This window comes from Hypanus sabinus, chromosome 12, assembly GCF_030144855.1.
Source record: "Hypanus sabinus isolate sHypSab1 chromosome 12, sHypSab1.hap1, whole genome shotgun sequence".
Classification (NCBI taxonomy): Eukaryota; Metazoa; Chordata; class Chondrichthyes; order Myliobatiformes; family Dasyatidae; genus Hypanus; species Hypanus sabinus.
Window position 1 is genome coordinate 61,952,884 of NC_082717.1, and position 17,107 is coordinate 61,969,990.

Sequence of the window (17,107 nt, forward strand, 5' to 3'; positions counted from 1 at the left end):
ACTCTGACTTGGCCATTCCAGAAAACAAATTTTCTTCTTTTCAAACAATTCTGTTGTTGATTTGCTCTTGTGTTTTTGATTATTGTCCTGTTGCATCATCTAACTTCTATTAAGCTTCAGGTGATGGACCACTACCTTGACATTCTCCTGTAAAATGTCTTGATACAGTTTTGAATTCATTGTTTCTTCAATGATTGCAAGCTCTCCAGGCCCTGAGACAGCAAAGCAGTGCCAAAGCATGATGCGCCTTCCACCATGCTTAACGGTTTGGATGAGTTTTGGTGTTGGTGTGCAGTGCCCTTTTCCCTCCAGACATTGTCCCAGAAGCATGTGGAATATAGGTGGTCTTTATCAAACTTGAGATGTGTGGCAATGTTTTGTTTCTGGAGAACACTAGTTTCCTCTGTGGCGTCTTTCCATGAATACCATTCTTGTTCAGTGTTTTTCTTAGAGTGGACTCAAGAACAGAGACTTTTAGCAATTTCAAGAGATTTCTGCAGGTCTTTTTCAGAAACCCTTGGGTTCTTATTCGCCTCCTTCAGTATTGCACATTGTGCTCTTTGTGTGTTCTTCACAGGATATCCACTCCTAAGGAGAGTAGCAACAGTACTTAATTTCCTTCATTTGAAGACACTTCCTCTTACTATGGTCTGACGAATACACAAGTCTTTAGAAATGCTTTTGTAGCCTTTTCCAGCTTCATGCTTCTCTACAATCCTTCTTCAAAGTTCTCTGAAAGTTGTTTTGATCGAGGCATTGTGCACATGCAGATCTTTATTTGGAAGTGCAAGCTCAGTCAGTAATATGACCTTGTCTATTGTTTTATAGTGCAGGACACTTGTACAGCCCACACCTTCAATCTCATCTCATTGATTGCAACACCTGTCTCCAAATAGTTTCTGTAGAAGGCATTACCTTAAGAGGTTCACATACATTTCAGAACCTAAACTGTGATTGTTTAAATGGTGTACTCAGTACTGATTGTACAAATGTTTTTGTGTGTGTCTGTTATTGTGACGTAGATGAAGATCAGACCACATTTTGAGGAATTAATGCAAAAAAAAACAAGTAATTGCAAGGATTCACAAACTCTTTCTTCCAGCTGTAAGTTAAGTTTGGATAAGTAGATGGATGAAAAGGTATGGAGAGCTACCGTCCGGGTACAGGACTAGACAGAGAAACAGGCCACCATGGACTCAGTGGGCCTAAGGGCTTGTTTCTGTGCTGCAGTGCACTCAATGTGTACTTGGCCTATTGAAGTTTGTTGAAATTATTAAAATATAAATGAGAATTCACAAAATGTCTCTCTTGTGGCTCTTTAGCCTGTCGTTATCAATAACTTGTGATTAAGAATTAACCACGTGTGGCTTTCTTAAGGTAGCAATGCAGGAATTGAAATTTTAAAGCCTTGTTCATTTTGCTTTGAAACATCTGGATCGCATAACTTTTGCAAGTCAATCTATAACAGGAAATTGCCACTTTACCTCCTAAAACTCAGAAAACTCAGAATTTTGACCTAAATTAAGTAGATTAAACTTCATTGTGTTTTAGTTTATACATAAGATTTTAAATTAGTATTAGTCTAATCTATAGAACAAATTCCAGGTAGATGTGTATTTGGTATTTAAATATGGGCGGTTAAGCATAGATTCAGTCAGAATGAATAAACTTCATAATTGAAAAAGGCAAAATGACAATACCCTTTAATGCGATATCACTATTTGAGAAATGTGTGTACTATTACTACTTTGCATAAAGATATATTTTATAACAATTGCTAAATTTTTCTTTAAGATGATACCTCCACGAGGGTGTGCATATGTCTGCATGGTTCATCGACAAGATGCTTTTCGTGCTCTTCAAAAATTAAGCACTGGATCCTTTAAAATGGGGTCCAAAATTATTAAGGTATTTGTGAGTTCTAAATAAACATCAGATTATTCATGGAGATACCTGCTTTGGCTCATGCTGTGAGCTGTAAGTCACAAAAAGTTTCAGTGTATTTATTGAAATCACTATAAAAGCACAATGAATTTTTATTGCTCTGATTTTCACTGTAATGAGACTTGATTTGTGGGAGTGTTCATTTATGAGAAAGCAAAGAGAAAAGTTGTTTGAATTTATGTAATGGGTCCCCACAAAAAGGACAAAACTTTGCAGTTTCCAGTGCAAACTTTGTATTCCAGTGGTAAACCCATTACATGTGACATAGAAAAATAAATTTGCTGAGGCTGAGGAATGCAGCAGGGAAGAAGTAGATATTTTGTAGAAGGACAGTGTTTATTTTGAAGATAATAGTTCTTTGCTTGAATGGATTTGCTGCCTGTTTCTCTTGTGCGCTCTCCAGCATAAGCACGCTGAGTTCATGAACTTATTTTTTAAAGACTGAATCCTTTAATTAGCTGCTTCACCTTGAATTGCAACTAACTTAGAAAATATTTGCAATTCCTCCCAACTCTCTCACAGAACTGACACATTTCTGTGTTTTATTTTCTATTTTCTTAAAGCCCTCTTGCAGTGTCTTGTAGTTCATGACTCTTGACAGTGCTTCCTTGATCCCTTTCCATTAATTTGACTGAATTCCCTCCTTGTGGGACAGTATTTGAAGAGAGAGAACCCTTAATTATCAACTGATTATTTAAGTGTTTCCTCTTTGAGTTTCACCCCCTCTTCACTTCATGTGTTCTCCAGCCCTCAGGAGAACAAAGCTTGACCATTTGCTCCCTACAGATTTAACTCAATTTTTGTATCTCTGATGTGCTAGCCTCCCTAATTTTGACTGTATTTTGTAAAATGATTTTGTACTCCTGATTATGAAATCCAAGGATTTTTGTGTTTGCTAACTGGCCACTCATGAATATATAATGAAGTCCCTTTTTTTCTGCACATCCTTTAGGACCACCTCATAGAGTAATAGATATTTGCAATGAGGTGTAAAGTGACTTGTTAACACCTTTAATACCTATTGAACCTCAAAATTAAAACTACCTGAAATACTGCAACATTTTATGCTGATTTGTCTCTCCAAATCTTCTAACTTGTAATTAGTCATAATTTTGGCTTTATTCCAAAACAATGCAGACCACTTAGATTTACTCATTGCTTCAAAGTTTAGACTTCACTGCTTCCTTCGTGTTCCATTTGAATTAATATATCCTGTCAGGGAATGGTATTAGAAGGCCAAAGATAAATTTTGTTTTGGTCCAGGAATATTTTTTTGAGTAGATAGAAATGTAATTAGTGGTTATCCAATTGAAGAAAAGAATCACAAAACACAATGATAAACTTCATATATAATATAGCTATTGTTTTGAATTATATTTGGTCTAATATGGTCTAATCTCTTTATCATTTGCTGCAGATTGCTTGGGCTTTAAACAAAGGTGTGAAACCTGAATATAAGCAATTCTGGGATGTTGACCTTGGAGTCACATATATACCCTGGGAAAAATTAAAATTAGATGATTTAGAAGGCTTCTCTGAAGGAGGCATGATCGACCAAGAAACTGTTAATAATGGTATGGGCTAACTCTTGTTTCATAGTGGTTATTAAATATGTTAGATATTTATTTGAAAAAAAGTTGTATTTTCTTTGGGTTTCCATTTCATCTGTTGATGCATATATTATGAATTTCTTTATTAAAATAAGCCTGTATAACCGATCTAGGTGTGTGTTGATATGATATAACCTCTTAGACAATTTTGTTGTCTCTATTCTAGGTAACAGTTTGGCATCATTCTCCAAAGCACTAAGGCACAAATTTAACTTTCTGATTCTGACACCTTCTTAAGCTGATGTGTTGCTGTGATTGAGCCATTTATACCATCTGACCAATTGAAAACCCGTTTTTGATTTTGGTCAATCTCTCACCCATAATAAACCACACAAAACCCGTCACACAAAAACCAATCTCAAATAAGATAGGTTTAGAAAAAGAATCTAAATATTAATAAGGTGCAGCAAAAAAAACAACTAATGTCCCAAAGAATATTGGTAAGCAGTAATTGGAAATAAATATGAAATGAGTTTTAATGAGAATTGATTAAATTCTCAAATTAGTTTACCAAATCTTTCATTTCTCATTGACTATTCATGCCATAGGTGATCTGCAGTTTAATAGTTCATAGGATGTGAGTGCATAGGAGAAATAATTTTAGCAGCTTTTGGTTTTACCTAAGTCTCCATTTGGCATCTTAATTACTCTTATAGATTTGAATTCTCCTTGGAGATTTCAGTTTTAGGATATAGGTCAGAAGATTGTGCAATAATGCTGTTCATCTGGACTTTTACAACAATAATAATTCTATTTACAATATGTCACAAAAGTTGTTAACTGATTCTGTTCACAAATTGCCTTTGATGCAAAACTCTCTGAATGTAAATCAAGTAAAAATGAGTAAGTTTGCCACATCAGCTTAAATCAATATCTTAGAACATGTAGAGAGGATAAGAGGTAGAATTTCAAAGCTTGAGTTTTAAGAGTTGTAGGCTTGACTGTCAATAGTAAGTACATTTAAATTACAGAATGATCAAGAAGCCAGAATTAGAAGACCATAGACATGTAAATTTATCAGATTAATAGGGCCACAGGAGATTAAAGAAACATGACTACTTGTAAAGTTAAGACTACTTGTCAAACTGAAAACAAAGGAGCTTTTGAAATTGAGGTTCATAATTTTAAGCTTTTTAAGTCTCCTCTACGAGAGAGAGAAAGGCATAAGAACCGGCAGGAATAGGCCAGTCAGTCCCTTGATCCTGCTCTGGCATTCAGTAAAATGAAAACTAATCTTATTTACTGCTGCGTCAATATACGTTGGTTCCTTAAATATCCAAACTATCAGCCTTGGTATCCATCAATGACTGAGCCTCCACAGTACTTCTGAGTAGAGAAGTAAAGATTTGTTACCTTTTCACAAGAAGTTCTTAATGTCAGTCCTGAATAATGTGTCCCTTATTTCTGACACTGACCACAAATTATAATTTTATCATTTGGGAAAACAGGCTGTGTCTACCATTTTGAGTTTTTACACATCTTTCTTTAAGCAATGCCACCTGTCATACTAAACTCAGATTAGGTTCAATATCACTGGGATATGTCATCAAATTTGTTGCTTAACTGTACTTCTATAGACAGTCATGCCAACAACTCTTAAAGCTTTAAGCAGTACATTGCAAAACATAATACATTATAAATTACAATAAGAAATAGATATTCAAATGTAAATGAAATAAGTAGTGTAAAAAGAGCACAAAAAGAAATCAAATTAGTGATATAGTGTACTTGGGTTCATTGTTCATTCAGAAATCTGATGGAGAGTAAGAAGCTGTTTTAAAACATTGAGTGTGTGTCTTCAGGCTCCCTCCTTGATGGTAGCAATGAGCAAAGGTATGTCCTAGTTGATGAGAGTCCTTAGCCATGGAGCTGAATGAGTTTTCAACTTTCTACAGCTTTTTCCAATCTTGTGGGCTCCTCCATACCCAATGGTTTTGTAACTAGTTAAATGTTCTCCACAGTACATCTGTAGAAACTTGCACGTCTTTGGTGACATACCAAATCTGCACAAATTCCTAATAAAATATAGCTTGTCTTTTTTGTAATTGCATCAACATGTTGGATCCAAGATGGATCTTCAGAGATGTTGAAACCCAGGAACTTGAAATTGCTCACCCTTTCTACTGCTGATTCCTTGATGAGCTGTCGTGTGTATTCCCTCAACTTCCCCTTCTTGAAGTTCACAATCAGTTCCTTAGTCTTATGGATGTTGATCTGTCACACTGCTGTACACCTTCTTGTCACCATCTGAAATTCTGCCAACAATAGTTGTATCATTGGCAAATTTATAGATGGTGTTTGAATTGTGCCTAACCGTATGGTTGTGCACGTAGAGAGAGTGGAGCAGTGAGCTCAACATGCATCCTTAAAGTCTGCCAGTGTTGATTATCAGTTCAGAGAAGATGTTATTTCAATTCACACTTACCATAATCTTCCAATGAGGAAGTCAAGGATCCAGTTGTAGAGGGAAATACAGAGGCCTAAAATTGTTGATTAATATTAAGAGTATTGTAGTGTTGAACGCTGAGCTGTAGTCAATAAACAGCAGTGTGACGTGGGTATTACTATTGTCTAGGTGATCCAAGGACAAGTGGAGAGACAGTGAGATTGTAGCCATTGTAGACCTATTGCAATGGTCCAGTTCTTTGCGGAAGCAGAATTGATAGTAGCCTCAAAGCTCTTCAAAGATTAAAAATCACAGTAGATGTGAGTTCCACTAGATGATAATCATTGAGGTTGCTCGCTCTGCTCTTCTTGGGCACTGGTATGTTTGTCCCCTTTTTAAAGCAAGTGGGAACCTCCCAACTGCAGCATTGAGAGATTGAAGATGTCCTTGAACACTCTCACCAGTTGGTTGACTCAGGGCTTCAGTATTCTAATGAATAGAGGTCTCGCTTACTCAAATCTCTCTTTATGTGAAACATCTGTGGTTGTTGGAACAGATGTTGTCAGTCTCTGGTATAGTCCCTTTAAATAAGTATATTTTTTTGTTTGAGGGGCAGTGGGGAGATAAGACTAAAATTGTACACGGTATTCCAGGTGTGGACTCACTTGGGTCCTATGGTGTACCTGTGAAATTGGTAGAATCAGGTGTGGAAAGTTTATTAAACTGCATATTTCAAATGAGATTATCCATTATTTTAACCGTATTTAAAAAACTGCTCCATTGTCCGAAATATTTTGTTAAATTACATGGTCTCCTTGGTGTATTGTTCCGTTTGAGGAAATTGTACTCTATCAAGTGCACCAAAATTCTTTTAAGCTCATTAAGTTTCCTGACATTAAAACACGAGACAATATACCTGTAGCAATATCCCAGTTGCCATTTTGAAGCTAGGACAGTTTTTTTTTTAAATATTTTCCAAACAAGAATGAAACCTTATTCATAAAGAATGAAAACAGAAAATGCTGGATGATCAGGCTACATTAGTGGTGAATAAGAAGTTACTCTGTCAGGTTGTCACCATCAATTCTGCCCACAACCGCATCTCTTCCATTTCTGAAATAACATGTCTGCTGTTACCATATCTTTCCACCACCTCCAGCAGGATCCCACCACCAAGCACATCTTTCCCTCCCCACGGATCACTCACCTGGCACTTATTCTTGCAAGTGGAACAAATGCTACACCTGCCCCTACACCTCGCTCACTACCATCCAGGGTCTTAAATAGTCCTTCCAGGTGAGGCAACACTTCACCTGTGAGTCTGTTGGGGTCATTTACTGTGTTTGGTGCTCCTGGTGTGGCATCCTGTACATCAGTGATACCTGACGTATATTGGGAGACCACTTCACCGAGCATCTACACTCTGTCTAACAAGCGGGAACTCCCAGTGGCCACCCATTTTAATTCCACTTCCCATTCCCATTCTGATATGTCCACCCATGGCCTCCTCCACTGTTTGATGAGGACACACTGAGCTTGGAGGAACAACACCTTACAATACCTTATATTCCAATTGGGTAGCCTCCAACCTGGTGACATGAGCATTGATTTCTCAAACTTCCAGTAATGCCTCCTCCCCCTCTCCATTTCTCATCCCCTTTTGCTCTCTCACCTCATCTCACCAATCAACTTCCCAGCTCTTTACTTCATCCCTCCCCCTCCAGGTTTCACCTTTCACCTGGTGATCCTCTCTCCCCTTCCCCCACCATTTAAATCTACTACTCAGCCTTTTTCTTCCAGGCCTGCTGAAGAGTTTCAGCCCCACCTGCTGAGTTCCTCCAGCATTTTCTGTGTGTTGATTGGATTTCCAGCATTTGCAGATTTTCTCTACTTTGTCAACTTGAAATGTTAAGTTTATTTCTTTCACTGGAGATGCTGTTTGATTTTTCAGAGCATCTACAACATTGCACTAATTTAGATTCCCAGCAACTACAGGATTTTTGGGGTTTTGTTTTTGCTTTTACATAAAACATCTGAGATCATGGCTTTAACTGTATATGTAGCTTTAAAAGTATGTTTTGCCATCAAAGACTTGCTCATTTAATATGCAAATTAGCAATTCTTTGGGGGGAAAATGCAAAATTGTGCCTGGCTTGCTTTTTGAAGTCAGAGTCTGTCTTTATCTTCTGTGCTACTTGTTTCTTAAGTTCTACTGTTGAGAGCCCAAATCCTCAAATTTAATATTAAGGCAGTTCCTCTGTTTTTTCTACCCTTCCATTTCACCTTCATTTCCTTGATAGCAAATCTAGTCTACAGTAAATATTCCTATTCCTCTTCAGCTGAGGCTTGACTGCTAAAAAACGTTAACATATTTTGCCTATAATTCACTGACCCTTCACTTCCAAGAATACCTACCTTGAAGAAGTTTTTGCTTCTCCAACAGGATTTCCATTTGCTAGTTATTCTTGGTCTTCGTTCAATCACAGATCTTCCTTAAAGCCATGCTGTCTTTTTTTTCCTATCCAAACATTTAGTATGTTCTATTTCAAATGTTTGACAGTTGTCATGAAAGGTCATTAATCTGAAATGTAACCCTTTTTTTTCTATCTCCACAAATACTATTCAGTTTATAAAATCTTGTGTTTACAGCATGACATTCTGTTGACAAGTTGTTAACAATAACATTCTGATATTCTATTTCAGAGTGGGAATCTAGGAGTTCTGAGTCTGTAAAGGAGAATGTGTCCCAACCTGTAACTACTGATAACACTCAACAAACTTCGGAGGGAGAGACATTCACTCAACCTGTCACTATACTGCCTGTTCAAGTAATAGCATTATTTAATTTTAAGAAATTACTCTTAACAATGTGTAGTCTTATCAGTCCTTCAGTAAAAAAAAATGTTTTTTTGGTTCCTCTTTGTAGCAGAAGCAAATGGATGATATAAAGTTTATTCCACAAGTAAGTGAAACTTCATACTTTCACTGATCCTTCAAAATTATAGGTTAGTTTCTCCTGTTACTGATGATACTTGTATAAAATGATTACCATGTACAATTTCCAACCATCATATTTTCTTTCATTTTAAGAATTTAAGTAATTATGCATATAAAATTAGTTTATTCTGTATGTCACCAGGTTTCCATTTGGATCTTAGGGAATCAAGTTACTGAAATTGATCTGATAGTGGATAATCTGAGAGATTTTGATTGAAGTACTAGCTTAATATGAGCTGTGGTTGCATTGGGCTATCTAATATGTTGTCTTTTGGATGGGAATCTGCTCCGAGTCAACTGTAATTTATTACAGGAAGAGAAAAAAACTTAGATTTATATTTGACCTTTCCTGATACTTGTATGGCCCGTGGCAATTTTAAGTTGATGCATTTTCTGATTTGCGTTGAACTCCAAAAAGCTGAGCAAATCCTACCCTGAAAGTAATATGTGATGACAGACAAATATTCTGTACTTCAGCAATGCTTTTTGAGGGATAAATATTATTCAGGCCACCATTCTGAATACTTTGATTATGTTGGAAGTAGTGTCATGGATCTCTTTTTAATTTTTGATCCAAAAGATGACATCAAAAGTTAAAAGCAGCAATATTCCTTAAACACTGTACTGGGTAATTGAGTTCAAAATTTTGGAGTGAAACTTGAATCCACAATTGGGTTAAAATGCTCCTTATAAAACTGACATTTTAAATGCACACCATTCTTTATAAAAATGTTTTTTTCTTTCAGAAGAAAACTTAACATGCATCTGTATAAAGTGATGCGTGATAAGTTGGAGCAAGCTTTGTAAATTAAGTTTTGAAATTTTGTTGATGTGAAGGACATGAAACAAAATTTCTCCTTGTTTCTCCATATGGCCTTTGATATTAAAATACAGTACTTGTACGAAATTCACTGCATTGAGGATAACCATTTTTTCCCCCTGCTTTAGACTGTGAAAGTGTTTCGAAAGAAATTAAATTTGAGAACCTAATTTCAGTCATTGTGTATAAGGTCAGAGGGTAAAACATGAATATTAATTAAATGTACATCGCCTCAACTCAATTTATTCGCCTATAACATGATTACTGAATAAACTTATCACTTTATTATTTAAGATGTTAGGGCCCATGTTTGCCACAAGTAAAAACACAATCTTGTGTGTTTAGTATCTTCATCATATATGGAAATATAAAGGGAAAATAAGGAACCAAAGTTGATATATTCAATCTGTTTTGCAGTTTTCAAATGCGATGTTTACACAATCTTCAAGGATATGAACTTTGAGTGTTTTAAGTGGGCTAGACATGGATAATTCTTTATACAATGAATTGTAATTGGTTTTCAGATGCCAGTGACTCCAACAGTTTCAGCAATTAGTATGGTACAGCCACCTGCGTTTCCTGTGTCAATGCCCATACCTCCACCAGGCTTCAACCCAGCTATTCCACCACCTCCATTCTTAAGGCATACTTTCAATCCTTCACAGCCTCCTCCAGGTACTGGCTAAGCTCTTTTTACTCTCTTACAGATTTGGGTCCCTGAATTAAACTTGTTGAAATTAAATTCTAATCTACTTTGCTTTTGCTTTCTCAGTATTTATATTTTCAAGTGTATTAAAGATATGTCAATTTACACTCATGATTGAGGTTAACAGTTAACTCATGAAAAGGGGGGGGGGGAGTATCCATATTATGGTGCTGGTCCAACTGTGAATGCTGCTTCAATAATAAATGGTCGGTACTGTTTTAAACCTCTTCCACTTTGTTTTAAATGACTTTTTAATAATCAAAGTACACTTAGAGCTACTTTATATAATTTTTTTTAAATTTAAGAGTCTAATTTGCTACATAATTTTGATCATGTTAATGTTTAATCTTTTAGAATATTTGATACCTTTTAGACAAAGCTTTGGTGTGGTTTGGTAGCAGAATCAGCATTGCATGAATTTATGTAGTTTTTCTGTATTGCACTGGAATTTAAAAAAATATTTTTAATATTTTGATTGTATACAACTTCAAAAAAATATTAGTTGTCAATCTTCTGAAAGGAAATCAGCTGGTGTATAATCACAGTAGGGGGCGTGGTATGTGAACTGCTTTGACCATCAACAATGAATGAAAACTTGTTTATTTGGCTGATCATTGAAAGATAAATAATAGAACAAAAGAGTGAGCATGCCTTCTCCAGGTTACAAGAGAGTTCCGTTCCTGAGAGTTGATTGTTGCTTTCTATGGTACATCGAAAAAATTGCTGAGGGCCAAAGGGGACATGCCAGATTTCTTTAACCTCCTGTGGAAGTAGAGGCATTGATGAGTTTTCTTGGTTATACTGTCTACGTGATTGAATCAGAACAGGCCATTGGTGATGTTCACTCCTAGGAACTTAAACCTCTCAACTGTCTCAACCTCTGTACTTCTGATGTAGACAGTTGATAGGATAATATCATCTGCAAGATTGTGAATGGAGTTAAAGCAGAATCTAACCATGAGAAGAGTGCACATAGAATAAAGTCAGGGGCTGAGGATGCAACCTCAGGGTTGCCAATTTTGGAAATAATTGTGCTGGAGGTGTTGCTGCTTATCTTTACTGATTGTAACCTGTTGGTCAGTAAGTCAAGGATCCAGTTGCAAAGGAAGGTGTTGAGTTCAGTTTTAGGATTTTGGAGATGAGTTTTCTTGGAATATTCCAGCATTTTCCAATCTATGGCACTTCTGGGGTTGGAGGCTTTATTGTGAGGGAATTTTATATTCCCACAAAATAGCCGTTTCCATGTGCTAAGGTGCCACTTACAATACAAAAATATCTTCTAACATAAAGGTATTTAACTATGTTTGGAAATTGGCAATGATGGTGATCAAGAATTGCAATCATAAGGTTTTCTGTGTAGATGTATATATTTTAGAAGATTTTAACAGGATGTGAGTTGGAGAATATTATGTCCTTAAAAATGCTTGTCTCCCCTTCCAAAGTATAAATTGTTTGCAAGTGTTTTGTACTGAGACTTTGTCCATCAACAAAGAATATCTATTCAAAACTAACACAGTTGATATTTGTTACTGCCATTTGGTTTATATTTTTAATAAATCATGCCCTTTAATGCACATTATTATTTTTAGGGTTTTACTTTGATTTAGTTACATTAATGATGTTGACTGTTTTTGATTTAATTTAAAAAGATAGTTACTCTACTTGGAATCAAGATAATGCAAGTGCTGCACTATTAGTTACTACCTAAAGTGTTTGACAATGGTTGGATAGCCAGAAAATAAAGGGTAATTCCTCTCTTTTTCATAATTGTCATGATTTTTATATCAAATATATCAGGTGGGCCTCTGACCCACTGGTCCCTTTGTTATATAACTGGTTTGTTAGTTTTGATTTTTATACTCATTTGAAATGGGACTTGATCTGAAGACAAAATAAATCATAACATGCAAAGCTGAAGGGCTCTCTTTAATCTTGCATGCAGGTTACTTACCACCTCCCCCTGTTCCACCTCCAGTTGTTGGACCTTCAATTCCACCAGTACAGACCTGTGAGTATAATTAAGTTTAAAGCTAAGGTTGCTCTGTATTATTACAGTTTTAATGACTGATAATGCCCAATTGTATAATGCTAACTAAAAATATGTCTGAAAGACAAAGTAGATTTGGATTGTGATTCATTGCAGTTTTATTTGTTAAAAACAAAATACGTTGGAGCTGAATGCATTCTCATGGAGCTAAATATTTTAATTCAAAATTTTGGTGAATAACTGCAAAACAATTATTCTTCAGCTCTAGTTTGTCCGCCTCTCTCAAACACTCAAGAGAGTGCAAAGGATTCCTCGTTTGGAAGTCTCCTTTCACAAATAGGCCACAGCAGTCTCCCAACTCCTAATATCCCACCAGGGAGTTTGTTTAATCCAGTTGGTGCACAGCCTCTCTCGACTGGTCCAAGTAGATCAAAGGATCTGGCAGCATCACGTACAGGCAACCAGACATCATCAGTTGCTACAACATCCACGTCTGTACCAGGTATGTAAATTCAGTTGGAATATTTATGGAATCAGGCTGAAGGGCCTGTTTCCATACAAAATAGACAGGGCCCTTCCATGCTGACCATGGTTCCTATCTAGGCTTTTGTCTAGATTTGTCCATTTGTCTTCATATGCACGTACAGATATATTTTAAACTTTGTAATTATACACACCTCTACCACTTCCTCTGGCAACTTGTTCCATGTACCCATCTACCCATGTACTGTGTAGGGGAACAAGCTACCTCCTCAGATTCATTCTAAATATTTCCTTTTTTCACCTTAAACCTTTACCATCTAATTTTAGAACCCTGCCCTCACCTTGGGGAAAAGTTTGTATCTTCTGATTTTATGAAACTTTGTAAGGTCAGTTCTTAGCTTTCTTCACTCCAGGGAAAACAGCCCCAGCCTATCGGATCTCAAAAACTTTCCAGTCCAGGCAGCAGTCCACTAAGCCTTGCTGACTATCCCCAATCAGCCCCTGCCTTTCCAAATATACAACAGTGTTATATAATATTGATAAAAACAAGACTTGGCCAGTCAGGCAGCATTTGTTGAAAGAGGTCTGCAGTCCTTCCTCAGAAGGGGGGTGGTGAGAGCGAAGGGTTTATGAGTTAAAAGCAGATCTGGTGGTGAAATGAGGCATTAGACAAATGATCACATGGAGATTGAGACATCAAGTGTCTATTCTTTTTAAAGAGACAAAGTGAGAAAGGGACATAACCATGGAAAATTATGAGAGCAGTTTGCCAGAAGTTTGAGAATTCAGAGTTGCAAAGTGCCTAGACAGAAGATAAAATGGTCTTCTAGTTTATGTTGGGCCTCACTATAGAAGTGGAGGAATCAGCAGACAAGGAAGCTCATAATCATGGACTGACCACAAGTTCTCTGTCAAGTGATCACCCAATCTATGTACATCTGGTTTTTCCAGAGTATAGACCACATTGCATGCATGGAATGCAGTAATAGACAAAATTGAATAAAATGCAAGAGAATCGCTGCTTCATCTGGAATGATAGTTTTGTCTCCTGCATAGTGGAAGTGGAGGTGAACTGGACAGGTGTGCATCTCCTCCAGTGGCACAGGATTTTCCAAAGTGCAGGGAGTGATGGATTTCCAGCACTTATCCATTCATCTTTTCCTATCATTTATTGGCCTAAACAGTCTTTCTGGTGAGGTAGTGATGCACTTGAACTTCATATAGTGTTTTCATTGTGTTTAGTCTCCTTTACATTAGAAAAAACAAATGCAGATTGGGTGATTACTTCGTGAGGAACCTGCATTCAGTTCATGTGGGTGCTCCTGAGTTTCTTGTTGCTTATTTCTTGTTATAATAAGGCCTAACATTATCTGGAAGGATAATGCATCTTGCAACCTTCCACAATTCTCCAGCTTTGGTTAAACTGCTTTCTTGTTGCTGCCCATTATCATCCTTATTCTTGATAATAGTCAATTCCTTATGAACTGATCTGTCTTAGACTTTATTTCTCTTCCCACCCATCTCTCTGGCTTTAAACTGTTTACCCCCCCACCCCACCCTCCCCACGTTTTGAGGAGCATCGACTGTTTTCTCTTTCCACAGATGCTGACTGGCTGATTCTTTTTCTAGCATATCTCTGGTTTTGTTCCAGAGTCTAGCATCTGCAGTTTTATTTTTTTCCCATTTTCATGCAACATGGCTAGTTCTTAGTGGTATTTCTGGAGGCAAGTTGAATTGGTATTAAAGGACTTGTGAAGGGAATGCTTTGTCATTTTAAATGTTGGCTATAGTAAATGAGGGATATTCGGTTTGGTAACTGTAATAATGGAATGTGATTGTGTACACTTGACTACGCTATTTATTGCAACTTCTTACTGTTGCAGGAGCTCAAAGTGCTGTATCAAGTGGGTCTGTTCTGGGTATGCAGCCTTCAACACCTGCACCAGGACCACCAACTTTTCCTCCACCAAGCATGGCTGGATCAAGGCTACCTGGAGTGCTCCCTTTGGACGTACGCCCTGGATTGATGCCGCCCTCACCAGGGCAACGGTTTCCATTGCTGATACCACCTCAGCCAAACATGCCCCCTTCAGTATCAATTGATGGTCCTCTTCAGTCAGGAACCAGAGCTCCTTTTCCACCAGGAAATTCTTTCAATAGGCTTGAAGGTACATTCACAAGATCCGGAGTCCCTAGTGTTGAGAGCAGCAGAAATTCAAGCCATGGTACAGGAGAAGAAAGACGTAATGCTGGAAATGATAATGCTTTTCAGCGAGACAACATACAACAAGAAGGTGACCGAGATTATCGGTTCCCACCAGTTGATAATAGAGACAATCTCGGCAGACGTGATCAATTTGGTTTTGGTCCTGACCAAAGATGGGGCTCAAGAGATTTTGATGAACGTGAGCGCCGTGGTGTGCCCTTTGGTGGGCCTAAAAATTTTCATGATGATCACGAAAGGTTTGGCGGAAGAAATTTCAGATTTGATGGCAGAAGTGGCCCAATGTGGAGCCGAGGTTTTGATCAAGAAACACACAGAGATTTTGATGACCGCAGCAGGCCTTGGGAACGTCAGAGAGATCGTGATGACCGTGATTTTGGCTTTCGCCGAGATGTAAATGGCAGCCGTTATGGGAGAGATAGAGAGCAAGATCATTGGGTTCCTCCACGGCATAGGTTTGACTATTATCAAGGGACCACTGATAGTGAAAAATCTGATGATAGGCCCCGTGTAAATGGTGATTTCTCAGAAACAGACAGCCAGCCGCCAAACAAGGAGCTTGCAAACAACAACGCAGAAGTATCTGTGAGTCTTGCATCTTCATCAGATGAAAGTGAGAAGGATGAATTAGAAAATCAACCTGTAACAGAAAACACTGATACTGAAGGGACATAATGCCACATACTATGACAATTTGTATAGGTGGTCATCTCTGCAGTGGATAAAATGATTGACTGGATCTTGAGAAAAGTCACTGTTGTCTGCAAGACAGAATTTAATCCGATGTACATCTTTCACTCTAATAACTGAAGTTAATGTGTACAACTGACCTGTACAGACTGTTGTTCTTTAGTTGAACACGGTAGGTAATGACATTTTTTTTTCACGCTTAGAAGCCAGAACTCCCACATTTCTTCTAATTTGAGAAAGATTATAATAGCTTGCCAAAAAAAATTTTAAATTGACCTTCCTATGGAAGAAAGGTAAACTTGTAGCTGTTACAGCTGGGATGGACTATCGGTGGTTACAGTAATACTTGAAAAATAGGGCATAATCAGCATTTTTCCATCCTCTGAAGCTGCTACAATATTTAAATTTAATGCTTTGATGAAAATGAGTTTTTGTTTTAGATTTTATCCTGTTGACAGCAAGCGCCTAGCCCATTCACAGTGAGCAGTGCAGTACTGAGGTGTAGAAAAAATTGTAATACTTTCTGTTTGTAAAAAGACATTTTAAAATCCTCTTATAGTCTGGTCTCTGTTAATCCCCAAAATAAATGTTTGTGATTTGTCCCTCGTACTGCAGTAAGTAATGGCTGGAAAAAAAATCATTTGAATGTTGGGTGCATTCTGTTTTTAGATGCTAATAAAACGTTTGTTTGATAATGTTGTGATCTTCAGTTTATCTGTTTTCTTTGATAAAGGAAGATGCCATCAAAAACTGCATACAATATTTAATTTGGCATCTGGAGATGCAGTAAAAATACATAATTAGGAATGGTGTCAGGAGTACAAAACTATTTTGTATTGTAGGAGTCCTGAATCATTAGAATTTCCTTTCTTTTGCCAATCCTATTTTTCTTCCATGTATCTTCGAAGAACATGGGATTTGCTGGCCCTTGGATTAATCCATTGTCTCTGCTACACCATGGTTATCCATCAGATGGATATCATTTCCTTGACGAGGTACTAGCTTTAATAAAACCCTCTATGAGACATGAGCAGAATTTAGGCCATTTGGCCTATTAAGTCTGTTCCACCATCTAGTGGTTCATTTGCCAATATATGACAACTCTGTCAAAATGAACTGGAATTGTGGAATCTGATTTTTTTTTTTGTTCTTAAGTTATTTAGTCATGTTTAGAAGAGGATGGTAAAATACATTGTTTAGTTATGACCAGCATGTTTCAGAGTTGATTGTAAAAAGTAAAATGTTTAATGGTTATGTTCT

General features: G+C 37.1%; 1 protein-coding gene across 3 annotated transcripts in view; it reads left to right on the plus strand.

Annotated features, from left to right (window-relative positions):
* The window catches only part of scaf8 (SR-related CTD-associated factor 8), a 216,263-nt gene that overhangs the window by 120,370 nt on the left and 78,786 nt on the right, over window positions 1–17,107 (plus strand). The window contains exons 14-21 of one of the 3 annotated variants that reach the window (XR_009515130.1): window positions 1,795–1,908; window positions 3,362–3,518; window positions 8,644–8,768; window positions 8,867–8,902; window positions 10,282–10,432; window positions 12,406–12,471; window positions 12,713–12,952; window positions 14,817–16,019. Coding sequence is in view for 2 of the 3 variants with exons in the window: in XM_059986057.1 (XP_059842040.1) it covers window positions 1,795–1,908; window positions 3,362–3,518; window positions 8,644–8,768; window positions 8,867–8,902; window positions 10,282–10,432; window positions 12,406–12,471; window positions 12,713–12,952; window positions 14,817–15,832 (1,905 nt within the window). In the remaining variant the exon portion in view is untranslated. Of the gene's footprint in view, window positions 1–1,794; window positions 1,909–3,361; window positions 3,519–8,643; window positions 8,769–8,866; window positions 8,903–10,281; window positions 10,433–12,405; window positions 12,472–12,712; window positions 12,953–14,816; window positions 16,543–17,107 lie in introns of those variants that run through there. The other 2 variants (XM_059986057.1, XM_059986058.1) reach the window with 2 other exon arrangements.